The sequence below is a fragment of the Anolis sagrei genome, chromosome 6, assembly GCF_037176765.1.
Source record: "Anolis sagrei isolate rAnoSag1 chromosome 6, rAnoSag1.mat, whole genome shotgun sequence".
NCBI classification, from domain to species: Eukaryota; Metazoa; Chordata; class Lepidosauria; order Squamata; family Dactyloidae; genus Anolis; species Anolis sagrei.
Window position 1 is genome coordinate 124916317 of NC_090026.1, and position 16182 is coordinate 124932498.

The 16182-nt window shown below is 42.7% G+C and overlaps 1 protein-coding gene across 1 annotated transcript in view; it reads right to left on the reverse strand.

Moving 5' to 3' along the window:
• Nucleotides 1–16182, reverse strand: part of DLEC1 (DLEC1 cilia and flagella associated protein) — a 64248-nt gene that overhangs the window by 14575 nt on the left and 33491 nt on the right. The window contains exons 19-28 of the mRNA XM_067470387.1: nucleotides 15726–15884; nucleotides 15312–15451; nucleotides 13287–13437; nucleotides 13074–13184; nucleotides 10349–10467; nucleotides 9829–10011; nucleotides 5424–5485; nucleotides 5034–5185; nucleotides 2615–2724; nucleotides 1889–1959 (exon numbers count right to left, since the gene is read on the reverse strand). Of these exons, the coding sequence (XP_067326488.1) occupies nucleotides 1889–1959; nucleotides 2615–2724; nucleotides 5034–5185; nucleotides 5424–5485; nucleotides 9829–10011; nucleotides 10349–10467; nucleotides 13074–13184; nucleotides 13287–13437; nucleotides 15312–15451; nucleotides 15726–15884 (1258 nt within the window). The remainder of the gene's footprint in view (nucleotides 1–1888; nucleotides 1960–2614; nucleotides 2725–5033; nucleotides 5186–5423; nucleotides 5486–9828; nucleotides 10012–10348; nucleotides 10468–13073; nucleotides 13185–13286; nucleotides 13438–15311; nucleotides 15452–15725; nucleotides 15885–16182) is intronic.

Sequence of the window (16182 nt, forward strand, 5' to 3'; positions counted from 1 at the left end):
TTGCCCGCACATATGCATCACACTGCCATGCGCCGAGCACACCTGCTCTCCCCTCCCCACTTGGAGTCTCAGAAGCAGCCCTCCCCTTGCCTGAGAGGCCGGCCAATCACAGCAGAGGAGGGTTTTTGGTGGGAGGATTTGCTGTCTGTTTCCAAGAAAAGAAGAGAAGGACAGGGGGACAGATCTTCAGCCTTCTCTTCCAAGGGGGTTCCTAAAACCATCAGAAATATGTTTTCTGATAGCCTTTGGTGACCCCTCTAAGCTTGCGGTCTAAAGTAAGTGTTGTCATAATGTTTTCGAAACAAGAACAACAGAGTTGGATAAAGATTGAATGTGTCAGAGGTCGTACAGCACAACAGTGTCATCAAGGTCTTCAAGAGGCTTGTGGGGAATCTGCATTGCTTTACAGAACAGTGGCAAGGTGGGTAAAAGCCTAAGATGAAGGAACCACTTCGTGGCATTCGCTTCAGAGCTGTTCCAGAGATTCTTGTGGCAGGAGACCGCTCCATTTGAACTATCAACAGAACAGGCATGCAACAGGTGTCTTATGACTTCCACATTGTTGGAAACGGGTTGTACACAATGCTGGCGACTATATTGAAGGACTGTAAAACTTGGTAGCATGCATCATGTTTGTATTATATGTAAACTAGCTTATCCGCCACACGTTGCTGCGGCCAACCTTCCCTCCCTCTTTCTCTCCTTTCTTCCTTCTCTATCTATTCTTGGACTGTAACTCCCAGCAGTCCTCCTGATTGATCTATCTACCTACTATCTATCTCTATCTAATCTATATATCTTATGTATCTGGAGGATTGCTGGGAGTTGCAGTCCAGGAATAGGAAATATGTATAGACTGGGATGCTCTCAAAGAAATCCAAGAAGAAGCAAGCTTTCAGCTTGGAAGCAGTGCATTTGGAGCATCCTCATTCCAAAAGGGCCTGGTCTAGGGGATGCTGGGAGTTGTTGTTTTTGCGCATGCACAGTACCGTCATTTAGCATTTTTGGGTTTTTAAGTCCTTTACGCTGTTTTTTGGGAGGGGTTTATGAATGATGGTCACTCGCTGGTCTGTCAGAGGTGCAGTATCCAAATTTTGTGTCAATTCGTACAGTGATTTTTATTTATTTATTTACTTTATTTATATACCGCTTTTCTCAGCCCTCAGGCAACTCAAAGCGGTGAACAACATCAATACAAAACATTACGAGACAAGAATAGGCAATTAAAAACAATTGTAACATAAATCATTAAACATCTGTATAACAATCATTAGTGCCTTTTTGAGTTATGTTAATCCCTCAAACGAACATTACATTTTTATTTATGTAGACTATTCGTCCCCTACCACGCATTGCTGTGGCCCAATCTGTGTATATGTGTTTGTGTGTATATATATATGCAAATATGTGTGTCTATATATTTCTGTATATGTGTATATGTTTGTGTATATATGTGGTTTCGTGCTTGCGCTGTAATTTTTTGTTTTGTTTTTGGCTTTTAAAATCTTTTCTGCTGTGTTATTCAGTGTTTTTATGAGTGATGGTCACTCGTCCTGATAGGTGTATTGTGTCCAAATTTGGTGTCAATTCATCCAGTGGTTTTTGAGTTATGTCAATACCACAAACGAACATTACATTTTTATTTATACAGATAAATAGTTGCCACTATTAAAGTTCCAACCCTCGTATCTAAGGCCTCTTATGCCAAAATGGGCAATTTCCATCTGTATTCTGAACTAGTTGGCATCATTTTCTCAGGCTCTTTCACTGTTCTCTGGCAAGCAACTTGCTGCAAAAGATCAAAAGCTGCTCGCTCTGTCAGCTATGGAGCCATGGTTATCTTCAGGAAAGGCCTTCCTGCAATATCTCACGCAGCACAAACACTTACCAAAAGGAGTGGGATTATTGAGACGCAGATAACGGGAGACTGTGTCTCCGCCTGAGATGTGGGCTCCAAACCTGGAAATACAAAAGACTTGGTTTCATATTAGTGCAACTTAAGGTTAAACAAGGGAGCTTTTCCTTCCAATTTTGGAGGAAAAAGACAAGCAGGTCTAATTATTGGAACAGGTTGCAATTTTAGTTTTTTTAATACTGGTGGCCAGATTTTGTTCATTTTCATGGTTTCTTCCTTTCTGTTTATTTTTGTCTTTTGAGAGCATGATTTAAAAGCAAATATATTTTAAGGGAGAGTAAATGTTTTGGGGCAACTAAAAATAACACTTCTGAAACTCTGCTGAATATATATGTTTGTGCATTGGCATATCTCTGATCCTAATAGTTCAAAGACATACCTAGGTATATCGGTTTAACAGCTGACAAACGTAATTGCCTTGCACGAATATCATTTCCCAAAAAGTTATGACTCTAACAGATCATGCTTTTACCAAGAGGTTATGGCATCATTTTTCAAAAGGCTATGACTTCTAACAAGGTCATGCCTCTCTAATAAAGTCTCCAAAAGGTTATGGAAATTTGCATTTTCAAAAAAACCCAAAAAACAAAACCCTGCACAATCTAGGCGTTCCACACTTGTGATACACAGTGATCCCTTTGATTCTTATTTCACACAAGCTTAACCTCAAAGCCTTGCTGAAGAACAGGTGGCTTCTACCTGATGACAGGTGTCGCCATTGGATGATTCGGTCCTGTCACTTGCAAGTAGATCGGGCAGCCTTTCACCGTCATTTGGATGGGAATCCACACAGGGTCTGATTCTCCAACCTGTGCAAAGAAGATTGTGGAACAAGCTGCAATTCCAGGTGCTAAATATTGAGGTGGTTTTGTAACCAAATGAATTTGCAAGTATTCTTTCGGTTTTTTTCTTTGTTTGTTTTTTATCACAATACAGCACTATATTCCACTGCGTCACAGCAACTTCCTATGCAGTTTTGGAGTTTGTAGTCTTAACGAAGCCCAAGAATTCGCTGCTGAGTATTGTAAATATCTACACTGCAAATCCCATAATATCATGACAATTAAAATGGAAATATACAGGCGATCCTATGCATTCAAAGATTCTCCATCTACAGTTTCACTGCCCAAGGATTGAATATATATATACTTCACCAAACTACAGTATATATAGATTATCACATTGCTATTATTTCTCTGAATAACATCTGCAATCCGTACTTGAGTCTTTCTGCCCCACTAACTCAGTTGACATCTTGAGCAGTGATCAATTTATATGCACCCAAGGAATTTTGTTGACTCTGGGACATTGATGCTTCTGTTTTATGTTTGGCTTAGGTTTGTTTTATGTCTGATATAATAGGTTGTTTAAATTTTATTCTAATTTGCTAATTTGTTTTTATATGCTGTGCAGTTTAATTTTTCTTATTATGTGTCTATTAGTTGTTATGTTCAGGCAATGAATGTTTACCTTTTTTGTGATTGGAATCCACCCTGAGTCACTTCAAAGAGATAGGGCTGAATATAAATATTGCTGTTGTTGTTGTTGTTGTTATAAGGGGACTTGAGCACTCATGGACTTTGATTTCCATAGCAAGTTCTGGAACCAAATGTCAGCGGATACCAATGGCTCACTGTGTGCTCCTATAACAATGTAGTGCGGTAAGGGCATTTTCTGTCAAGGTTTCTATCGATCTATGACTGCACTCCAGGATTCTGCAAATTTTGTGGGTACGGATAAACCACACAACCCACCATGAGAGTTGTTCAACAGTGGAACTCACTGCATCAGGGGGTGGTGAAGGCCCCTTCTTTGGAGGCTTTTAAGCAGAGTCTGGATGACCATCTGTCAGGGGTGCTTTGATTGTGGTTTTCTTGCATGGCAGAATGGGGTTGGACTGGATGACCTTTGGGATCAGTTTCAACTCTATGATTCTAATAATGTATTATTATTATTCATATTTACTTTGAAGTAAATACTACCCACTGTGTTCAATGGGCTTTATTACAAGACTAACCGTTTCCTGCAATGCGTTGCTGTGGCTTAGTCTGTGTATATGTGTTTTGTTTGTGTATATGTGTGTGTATATATTTATGTATATGTGTATATACATGTGTTTGAGTATATAATAATAATAATAATACTTTATTTGTACCCCGCTACCATCTCCCCAAGGGACTCGGTGCGGCTTACATGAAGCTGAGCCCAAACACAACAATACACGCAATAATAACAACAATACAAGCAATTAAAATAAAAAACATGGACAATAAGATATGCAACATTAACAATAAGACAACACACAATTAAAACTGTGGGAAGGCCAAATGTAAAATTAAAATTGAAAATAATGCTGGAGCATGGGTGAAAAGGTGGTAGTGGCGTTTGTGGAAACATACAAGCAGACCTAAAATGTAAAGTGCTGCCTGATGTCCCTAGGGAGTGAGTTCCATAGTTAAGGGGCCACCACCGAAAAGGCCCTTTCTCTCGTTCCCACCAATTGTGCCTGCGATGCTGGTGGGATCGAGAGCAGGGCCTCTCCAGATGATCGAAGAGATCATGGGGGTTCGTATACAGAGATGCGGTCACGCAGGAAAGCAGGTCCCAAACCATTCAGGGCTTTGTAGGTAAGAACCTGCACCTTGAATTGGGTCTGGAAAATGAATGTTAGCCAGTGGAGCTCCTTGAACAGGAGGGTTGACCGCTCTCTGTAAGGAGCCCCAGATAACAACCTGGCTGCCACCCATTGGACCATCTGAAATTTCCGAGCCGTTTTCAAGGGCAGCCAGTAGAGTGCATTGCAGTAATCCAGTCTAGAGGTGACTATATGTGGTTTTGCACATGCATTGTAATATATATTTTTTTGCTTTTTAAGTCTCTTCCACTGTGTTTTTCAGTGTTTTTCCGAGTGATGGTCACTTGTTGGCCTGACACGTGTATTGTGTCCAAATTTGGTGTCAATTCGTCCAGTGGTTTTTGAGTTATGTTAATCCCACAAACGAACACTACATTTTTATTTATATAAATGCTAAGTGTCATAAGCCTCTGTTGCCTTCCCAATGTCCGGATCAAAGCCTCAAGCATTGGATTTATTAGTTTGAACAAAAAAGCCTCCTACTTTGCAGCTGAGAGTGTCCTCGTAATGTCCCCACATGTTGTTATAGGCTGTTATTTCTACAGAAAGCTCTTCAAAGGCCTTCAGGGTTCCCGTGGAAGGACATACGTGGAACGTCGCTCCTTTCCCATGAGACAACATTGCAGCTTTGAAAGCTAGAAGAGTAGAACAGAGTGTGAACAGTGGTAGCAATACTAATAACAGTAGTAGTACTACTTCAGCAGGATCCCCATTTCCACAGGGGATACACAAAGCTGTGCGTGATAGCAAATCCAAATGAAGTAAAGGATTTCTGTGCAGAGAATCTCCCCCTGGGTTGTGCCCAGCTGCCCTTTCTATATCTTTTGGCTTATCTGTGACCCTCTGCCAGTTTCCTAGCCATACTCTGCCTACCTGATTGTTGTCTCTTTTCAGTCTGCCTGGTTATCCGTCTTGTTTTTTCCACGGCTATATCACTAGGGTGTGGGAAGTGGAAACGTTACAATGAGAACATGGAAGGATGCAAGAACTTCTTGAGAATGCATTGCCTAATTCTGACATGTGCATACATTTGGCCAATGAATGTAGATCCAAAATTGCTCTTTCATAATCTCCAACTGAAAATGTTAATTAATCAAGCTTTACTGAGGTGTCTTTCAGCAACTAGCTGTCATTCAGACTACATTCCTTTTCCTCCAAAGTGAATATACACCTTTTTCATTTCACAGAGTAATAAGCAAACCACACAACAATCATCCCCGTTCTGATGCTCTCTCTCTATATGTGAGATTACACACTTACTTACTTACTACTTAGGCGATCCCTCATTGGACGAGTAAGATGGTCTTCCATTATGGATTTCCTCGTGGGTCCGTATGTGGCTGTGGAGCCCTATTCTTGCTCTGCATCTTCTTCCGCAGTGAGGGCATTGGTTTCCAGGTGGAAGGCGGTCCCGGTTGGGGTTGGCTTGACGCGCCTTCCTCCTGGCACGTTTCACTCTTTCACCCTCCACTCGTGCCTCCTCAAATTCTGCAGCACTGCTGGTTACAGCTGTCCTCCAGCTGGAGCGCTCAAGGGCCAGGGCTTCCCAGTTCTCAGTGTCTATGCCAGAGTTTTTAAGGTTGGCTTTGAGCCCATCTTTAAATCTCTTTTCCTGTCCACCAACGTTCCGTTTTCCGTTCTTAAGTTCGGAGTAGAGCAACTGCTTTGGGAGACGGTGGTCAGGCATCCGGACAACGTGGCCGGCCCAGCGGAGTTGATGTTGGAGGACCATCGCTTCAATGCTGGTGGTCTTTGCTTCTTCCAGCACACTGACGTTTGTCCGCTTGTCTTCCCAGGAGATTTGCAGGATTTTCCGGAGGCAGCGCTGATGGAATCGTTCCAGGAGTTGCATGTGACGTCTGTAGACAGTCCACGTCTCACAGGCATAGAGCAGGGTTGGGAGGACAATAGCTTTATGGACGAGCACCTTGGTCTCCCTACGGATGTCCCGGTCCTCAAACACTCTCTGCTTCATTCTGGAAAATGCTGCACTTGCAGAGCTCAGGCGGTGTTGTATTTCGGCGTCGATGTTGACTTTGGTGGAGAGGTGGCTGCCAAGGTAGCGGAAATGATCAACATTTTCTAATGTTACACCATTAAGCTGTATCACTGGCATTGGAGAGGGATTGGCTGGTGACTGCTGGAAAAGCACCTTGGTTTTTTCAATGTTCAATGACAGGCAGAGCTTCTCGTATGCTTCTGCGAAGGTGTTTAGAGTGGCTTGTAGATCCTCTTCTGAATGCGCACAGATGACATTGTCATCAGCATACTGGAGTTCTATAACAGATGTTGTTGTAACCTTGGTTTTGGCTTTCAGTCTGCTGAGGTTGAATAGCTTGCCATCTGTCCGATAGATTATTTCCACTCCAGTGGGAAGCTTCCCATCAACAAGGTGAAGTATCATAGCGATGAAGATGGAGAATAGAGTTGGGGCAATAACACATCCCTGTTTGACACCGGATTCCACTTTAAATGGGTCACTTTGGGAGCCACTGCTGTCCAAGACTGTTGCCATCATGTCATCATGGAGGAGCCGCAGAATGTTCACAAATTTGCTTGGGCACCCGATTTTGTGGAGGATGGTCCAGAGAGCGCTGCGATTCACTGTGTCGAATGCCTTTGCAAGGTCGATGAATGCCATGTACAGAGGTTGGTTTTGTTCCCTGCATTTTTCTTGGAGCTGTCGTGCAGTGAAGATCATGTCCACGGTTCCTCTGGAGGGGCGGAAGCCATTCTGGGATTCTGGGAGGGTGTCTTCTGAGAGGGGCAGAAGGCGGTTTGCAAGGATTCTTGCGAGGATTTTCCCAGCGGAGGTTAGAAGGGAGATACCTCGATAGTTTCCGCAGTCTGTTCTTTCCCCTTTTTTGAAGAGGGTGATGATGGTGGCATCCTTGAAGTCTGCTGGGATTTTCTCGGTCACCCACACTTTTTCTATGAGCTGGTGGAGTTGGTGTGTCAGCTCAGGTCCTCCCTCTTTAAAGATTTCAGCAGGGATCCCGTCTGGTCCACTGGCTTTGTTATTCTTCTGTTGGCTGATGGCATTGCTGACTTCTTCCAAACTGGGCAGTGCTGCAAGCTCATCCCTGGTTTGTTGTTGTGGGATTTGTGAGAGGACCTCTTCGGCCACATTGGAGCTGTGGTTCAGGAGGCTTTGGTAGTGTTCTTTCCAACGTAGTGCAATTGAGTTTTGGTCCTTCAGGAGTTTGGTTCCATCTGATGAGCGTAGAGGCTGTATGCCATGGTTTCTTGGTCCGTAGATGACCTTTGTGGCTTTGAAAAATCCCTGAGCATTATGGGTATCTGCCAGGTGTTGGATTTCTTCGGCCTTCTTTGTCCACCAGATGTTCTTGAGCTCTCTTGTCCTTCTTTGGACCTCAGCTTTTGCACTGGCATAGATCTTTTTCTTAGCAGCACAGTTGATGTCTCTCTGCCATGCTTGGAAGGTTTTCCTTTTCTTGTCAATTAGCTGTTGGATCTCGATGTCATTTTCATCAAACCAGTCTTGATGTTTCTTGGCTTGGTATCCAATAGTTTCTTCGCAGGCTTGCATGATGGAGGTCTTCAGTTTGTTCCAATGTTCCTCAACATTTTCGGGGTGTACTGTGGGTAGATGGTTCTTGAGTGCTGTTTGGAGATGGGCTCGTCTGGAGGGCTCCTGAAGGGCTTGGGTGTTCATTTTGCGCCTTGTCTTCCTTCCTTGGAGTCTGCGCTTGGGAGCGATCTTGAGAGCCATCGAGGATCGAATTAGCCTGTGGTCAGTCCAGCAGTCGTCAGCACCTGTCATGGCTCTTGTGAGGAGCACGTCACGGCGGTCTCTGGCGCGTGTGATTACATAGTCTAAGAGGTGCCAATGCTTTGACCAGGGGTGCTTCCATGATGTCTTGAACTTGTTTTTCTGGCGGAAGAGCGTGTTGGTGATGACAAGGTTGTGCTCCGCACATTTGGTGAGAAGCAGGATGCCATTTGAGATTACACACACCAGCATTCCCAATCAACCTGAAGACCTAGTCATGGGAAGTTCAATCCAATGCATCTGGATTAACTACTGTATATACTTGAGTACAAGCCGGGGGTTTCCAGTCCTTTTTTTAAAATAATTATTTTTGTAAAATAATTACAATTGTGGTAACTAACAATGTATGCATTTAACTATTTTAATTATGATACATTTTAAGTGAACACCTGTGATAGACATTTCTAATGTATTTTAATTGTTTTATAGGGTATATGTCAATGTTAATTAATGCTATTAATGCTATTAATAATAATAATGCTATTATGTCCTATTGGATTATTTTTATTCTGTTTCCATTTCGATGCTTAATGTAATTATTTGTTATAAGTTTACTGTTGTTATTGTGCATTATTTTGTATTTTTTGATGTGTTTATACTTATTTAGGGCATTGAATGTTTGCCTAATTTTGTGTGTAAACCACCCCGAGTCCCTTTGAGGAGAGAGGGCAGTCTAGACCATCTTGATTAGGATTTGATGGCCTGGGCAGTGCCTGGGGTAATCTTTTGTTGAGAGGTGATTAGATGTCCCTGATTGTTTCCTCTCTGTTGTTTTGCTGTTGTAATTTTGGAGTTTTTTAATACTGGTAGCCAGATTTTGTTCATTTTCATGGTTTCCTCCTTTCTGTTGGAATTGTCCACAGAGAAGCCATTGAAATCCACAAGCATGTGGACAATTTCAACAAAAAGGAGGAAACCATGAAAATGAACAAAATCTGGCTACCAGTATTAAAAAAACTCTAAAATTAGAACAGTAAAACAACATTCAAACACAGGGAAACTCCAGAGAGGAAACAATCAGGGAGAGGAAACAATCAGGGAAACAATCACCTCTCAACAAAGGAATTTCCCAGGCAGTAACCAGCGACACCTAAAAACTGTCAGGCCATCAAATGCTAATCAAGGTGGCCAATTGAAACATTCACACCTAACTCCAACAGACAAGAGTTCTTTCTTCCAACCTGGACATTTTCCTAGTTTCCAACAGACCTCACAACCTCTGAGGTAGCTTGCCATATATGCAGGCGAAATGTCAGAAGAGAATGCTTCGGGAACATAGTCTGAAAAACCTACAACAACCCAGTGATTCCAGCCATGAAAGCCTTCGACAATACAAATTTCTGGCAGCTTAATAAACCTTTTCCATGTTCCTATGATAGAACCAATTAGGAAATGACATTTATAACCCAGGAACAAAAATTGTGTTACATAAGTGTTATTTGTTCCTGTCTCTACGTGGGCGGAAACAAAGAAAATTAGACTTACGCATGCTTATCATGTTCCTCTGAAGATGGTGAACTAAAATAGTCAACCTCGATTGTGAAAAAAGCAGCTAATTCAGAATGATTGGTGATTATGAGGTGACGTTTCACCACGCTCTTCAATGACACTTCAGAACCAAAGTCTAATTTCAGCTCTTGAGAATCCTCCGATTTTTCTTTCTCAACGCTGCAAAGAAGCAACAGATGCTGTAACATTTTCTTGCTACGCCAAAGAAAAGTAAATTTCTGTACATTTTAATAGGAAGAAAAGAACGAAAGAGGCATCTTTATAATCTAGGCTAGGCTTGGGCAAACTTGGGCCCTCCAGGTGTTTTGGACTGCAACTCCCACAATTCCTAACAGCCTATTGGCTGTTAGGAATTGTGGGAGTTGGAGTCCAAAACACCTGGAGGGCCCAAGTTGGCCCAGGCCTGGCCTAGGCAATATTATCATGACCAAGTGGTGCTTTATCTTGGTCCAGGTCCACAAAGTTAAAGGAGTGATTAGCTGTTGTCTCCCTTTACCTGTCAAAGGGTACAGAATATGTGACATGCAGACCCTTCACTTCACCAGAAATAGCCAGAAAGATGGGATCCAGCATGTCTTCAATGCTACAGCACAAGGTGAGGTCCTTCAGCTCATCCTACAAGACACATAATTAGACAGAACGTCTTCTGAGAACACAAAAGGAGAAACTGGCAACAGCAGGAGGTTTTGTCGAAGGCTTTCATGGCCAGAATCACTGGGTTGTCGTAGGTTTTTTCGGGCTATGTGGCCATGTTCTAGAGGCATTGTCTCCTGATGTTTCGCCTGCATCTATGGCAAGCATCCTTAGAGGCAGTGAGGTCTGTTAGAATTAGGGAAAAGGGTTTATATATCTGTGGAATGACCAGGGTAGGTCAAAGGACTCTTGTCTGCTGGAGCTAGGTGTGAATTCTTCAACTGACCACCTTGATTAGCATTTGATGGCCTGGCAGTGCCTGGGGCAATCTTTTGTTGAGAGGTGATTAGATGTCCCAGATTGTTTCCCCTCTGTTGTTTTGCTGTTGTAATATTAGAGTTTTTAAATACTGGTTAGCCAGATTTTGTTCATTTTCATGGTTTCCTCCTTTCTGTTGAAATTGTCCACATGCTTGTGGATTTCAATGGCTTCTCTGTGTAGTCTGACATGCTGGTTGTTAGAGTGGTCCAGCATTTCTGTGTTCTCAAATTATATGCTGTGTCCAGAAATGCTGTCTCCTCATGGAGAGAAAAAGCAGGATATACATAAACATAATAATAACAACAATAATCATAATCATCTCAGTTAGCATTTGAAAACAATAAACATTGAGTTGTTGTAGGTTTTTTTCGGGCTATATGGCCATGTTCTAGAGGCATTCTGTCCTGACATTTCACCTGCATCTATGGCAAGCATCCTCAGAGGTTGTGAGGCCTCACTACCTCTGAGGATCCTTGCCATAGATGCAGGCGAAACATCAGGAGAGAATGCCTCTAGAACATGGCCATATAGCCCGAAAAAACCTACAACAACCCAGTGATTCCGGCCATGAAAGTCTTCGACAATACAATAAACATTGACAAAATCATGATCTGTCAATTGCAAAAGGGTACCTTACTTGGATCTGCACGCATCATTCGAAAATACATCACACAGTCCCAAACACTTGGGAAGTGTTCAACTTGTGATTTTGTAATAAGAAATCCAGCATATAGATCTCGTTTACTGTGTCATACTGTGTTTTTGTGTTAGTAAAATAATAATAATAATAATAATAATAGGTTGTTGTCGGTTTTTCGGGCTCAATGGCCATGTTCTAGTAGCATTCTCTCCTGACATTTCATTTGCATCTATGGCAGGCATCCTGAGAGGATTGTGAGGTGAGATCTCACAACCTCTGAGGATGCCTGCCATAGCTGCAGACGAAACGTCAAGAGAGAATGCTTCTAACACGTGGTCATATAGCCTGAAAAACCTACAACAACCCAGTGATTCTGGCCATGAAAGCCTTGGACAATACAATAACAATAATAATAGCCACAATGGAGGACCTAGTCCTAAAAATTCCTAAGAGGGATCACTTCTGTAAGCATTTATAGGTCCTCCAGTGCAATTCAATGGACAACATCAAGCAGAAGTTTGCTATAGAGTTACAATGGAGGATTTAGAGCAGGCCTGCACAACCTGCGACCCTCCAGTTGTTTGGTCCTCCAACTCCCAGAAGTCCTAGTCGATTTGCTCAATGGACAGGAAGTCTGTCCATTGAGCAAGTTGGAGCTGAAGTCCAAAACACCTGGAGGGCCACAGCTTGTGCAAGCCTGATCTAGAGCTTCCTAGAGCAGAGGTTCTCAAACTACTTAATGCTGCAACCCCTTAATAGAGTCCCTCATGTCATGATGATCCCCACTTCATAACTACTTCATAACTGTAATTTTGCTACTGTTATGAATGGTAATGTAAATATCTGATATACAGGATGTATCTTCATTCACTAAATTTGCCACAAATATCCGATACGTCCAAATTTGAATACTGGTGGAGTTGGGGCAGGGAGTGATTTTGTCATTTGGGAATTGTAGTTGCTGGGATTTTTAGTTCACCTACAATCAGAACATCCTGAACTCCACCAACAATGGAATTGAACTAAACTTGGCACACAGAACTTCCATGACCAACAGAAAATACTGGAAGGATTTGGTAGGGATTGACTTTGAGTTTTGGAGTTGTAGTTCACTTACATCCAGAGAACACTATGGACTCAATCAATGATGAATCTGGACCAAACTTGGCACGAATACTCCATATGCTCAAATGTAAGCACTGGTGGAGTTTGGGGGAAAATAGACCTTGACATTTGGGAGTTGTAGATTCTGGGATTTATAGTTTGCCTACAAGCAAAGAGCATTCTGAACCCATCCAATGATAGAATTGGGCCAAACTTCCTACACAGAACCCCTGTGATCAACAGAAAATGCTTCCAAAAAAGAAGAGAAGGGCAGGCAGAGAGATCTTCAGCCTCCTCTGCTAAAGGGGTTCCTAAGATTATCCAAAATATTTGTTTTCTGATGGTGTTTGGCGATCCCTTTGACACCCCCTTGTGACCCCCCCAGGGGTCCCGATCCCCAGATTGAGAAACGCTGTCTTAGAGAGATGTTCTGTTTCATTCTCTTTGTTCCTAACCTCAGAGCATAACAACGGCAATGTCCTCTACATTTTCATAACTTGAGCAAGTCTACCAAAAAACTGACCTTAGAATGAGTCAGTATCCCCACACGCAATTCCTTTTCCTCATTCGGACCCAAAATGCCACTTTGTGGAGTGATGCTAACCGTGTATGAAGAAGCCTGCCTTCCAAGGGGCTGTTGAACAAATATGTCCATTAAAACTGAAACTTTTGCTGTGTCAATTTATGCAGCCTAGCCCTCCCCACTTCCACCACTCAACAACTCCCAAACACTGACCTCTCCCCACTTAAAGCGGGTTGGGAGCAATGTCTGGTTAAACAGCTTAATGGTTGCTTCTGCAGGAATCCCGATCGAAAGATCAAAATGCAAGCGGCTTGAGAGAAGGCACACCTGAGGACTCTGAACTTCCACATTGACGAGGATATGGCTGGAGGCAGAAACAGAAGTGGGGGACAGAGAGAGAAGACGAATTTACTTATTCATTTGCAACATTTATATTACACCCTTCTCACCCTGAAGGGGACTCAGGGCAGATCACAGAACACATACATGGCAAACATTCAATGTTGTTAAACAGACAGGACAGATAGAGGTATATGTCGGCATTTTTCCCAACTTCAGCGTCCTGGAGGTTGTGCTTGATTCTGGCCACGGGGGGTGCTGTCGCTCCATCCTCTATGACAAAGAGTCCTTGATCACAGACTTCCTCCTTTCTTTGATCACTGGCATTTACTGGTATTTCCTTTTTATGGTGCCATAAAATACCTCCCCACTTAAGCGGTGCCTAATTTCTCTACTCACAGATCACAGCTGTTTTCAAACTGATTAGGTAGACAGTGAGCTGGGCTGAAGGTTGGGTGCTCACCATCACTCAGGCTTCGAACTGCCAACCTTTCGCTTGGTGTGATCTATGGCTGCTGGTGATAAACCAGCTGGGCAAAAGCCCGGCCCTTTCAGTGCAAACACAGTATCCCAGTTCAGATGTCTGAACAAAATCTGAATACCAGTATTTAAAACTCTTAAAATCTGGACAATAAATAAAGAACAACACTCAAAAACAGGGGAATTCCAGACAAAAAATAATCAGGCCATCGAATCACCTCCCAACAAAGGATTCCCCAGGCAGGAAGCAGCGAAGCTTTGAAGCTGCAAGGCTATTCAATGCTAATCCAGGTGATCAATTGCAACATTCACACTTTCCTCAAAAAGACAAGATTTATTTATTTACTATATTTCTATACCACCCTTCTCAGCCCGAGGGCGATTCAGGGCAGTTTATAAAACCAGCACAATTCGATGCCACAATAATATAAACAGTTAAAACATATAAACATCCTTAAAATTCAGTTCTTGTGGGTTTTTTCGGGCTATATGGCCATGTTCTAGAGGCATTTCTCCTGACGTTTCACCTGCATCTATGGCAAGCATCCTCAGAGGTGAGGTCACCTCAGACCTCACCTCTGAGGATGCTTGCCATAGATGCAGGCGAAACGTCAGGAGAAATGCCTCTAGAACATGGCCATATAGCCCGAAAAAACCCACAAGAACTGAGTGATTCCAGCCATGAAAGCCTTTGACAATACATCCTTAAAATTCCATAAAAATCAATAAAACATAAATCCTCCATATCTAATTTCCAGAATCTTTATCCCATTGCAATTGTCCAGCCGTTCCAAGGTCAAGTAATTATTTACGACACTGCATTTGAGAAAGCCTGCTCACAAAGCCAGGTTTTGACTTTTTTTCAGAATGTTAGGAGAGTGGGAGCCAATCTAATATCTCTGGGGAGGGCATTCCATAGCTGAGGGGCCACCACTGAAAAGGCTCTATCTCTCGTCCCTACCAACCGAACCTGTGAAGAAGGCGGGACAGAGAGCAGGGCCTCTCCAGAAGACCTTAAATTCCTGGATGGTTCATAAGGAGAGATACATTCGGACAGATAAGCAGGACCAGAACCAAGAGTTATTTCTCCCACCCTGGACATTCCACAGATATATCTTGCCTAGTTTCCAATATACCTCATACTTATCGTATCAGGAGTGAACCAAGGGTACAATTGTGATGTATTTGAGAAAACACAAAGTTTAAAAACTTGGCCTTCTATTAAATGTCCTTTGACCAGTAGCTGGCCACTTGGAGCGTCTCTCGTGTTGCTATAAGAAGGTCTTCCATTGTGCAAACGTCAGGAGAGAATGCTTCTGGAACATGGCCAGACAGCTGGAAAACTCACAGCAACCCAACCCTCTAAAACAAACTGCCTCTGTGTGATACAACACAAAAAGTTGTGTATCGGTTCCTCACCTTCCAGTTCCGTTTTCCACTTCCATCACTAGCACTGTTTGGAGACGCTGACACATATATGATGAAAATAAAACTGAGACACTGCACACGTCTAGAGGACCTAATTCTCCACTAGAAGGCTCAATTGTAAAAGGAGAAGTCTGCAAGGAGAAAAAATACAAACAAATGAAATTACTTGCAAGAGATCAAACTTTGTCCACTTGGTATGTTAGTACTGAACTACAACTTCCCATCTTTCCCAGTCTGCACAGAATATGGTGGGTGGGTCTCCCAGCCAGGCTGCCTCCTCATTTTCAAACTCCATGCTCAGGTTCACTATCAAGAGTATCTTTGGAGAAGGTGCTGCAAGGGGGAACTTCAGGTTATAATCTGGATATCAACAGCTAAGAGGGAGAATCTTCCAGAGGAACTTACCTCTTCATCCCTTTCAGCTATGCAAACAGGACTTTCCTGCATTTTCCATCTCCCTGGCAGTTGACTTATGTTTTGTATCTGAAAAGTACTGGACACTTTTTCACCCAGTTTAAGGAGACCCAAATCAAGTGAGGGCGCACTAACGGAAAGAAGGGGACCCTAGGAAAAGCAAATAAAACAAATCATTTCCTCAGTGGGCCTCATGGAAGATATCCAAGAGGTAAGATTATTCTGTTTGTTTACATTTATTTAACAGTACAACATGAGGGAAGACGTGAAATGGAAACTTTGGAATTCTCTTCCACAGAAAACCAGGTCAAATGGATAATAATAACAACAACAACAATAAATTGTGACGCAGCTGGCTGAGTGTCAGCTGCATTAAGATCACTCTAACCAAAAGGTCATGAGTTCGAAGCCAGCCTGGGTTGGACTGGGTTTCCAACCAATTGTGTGT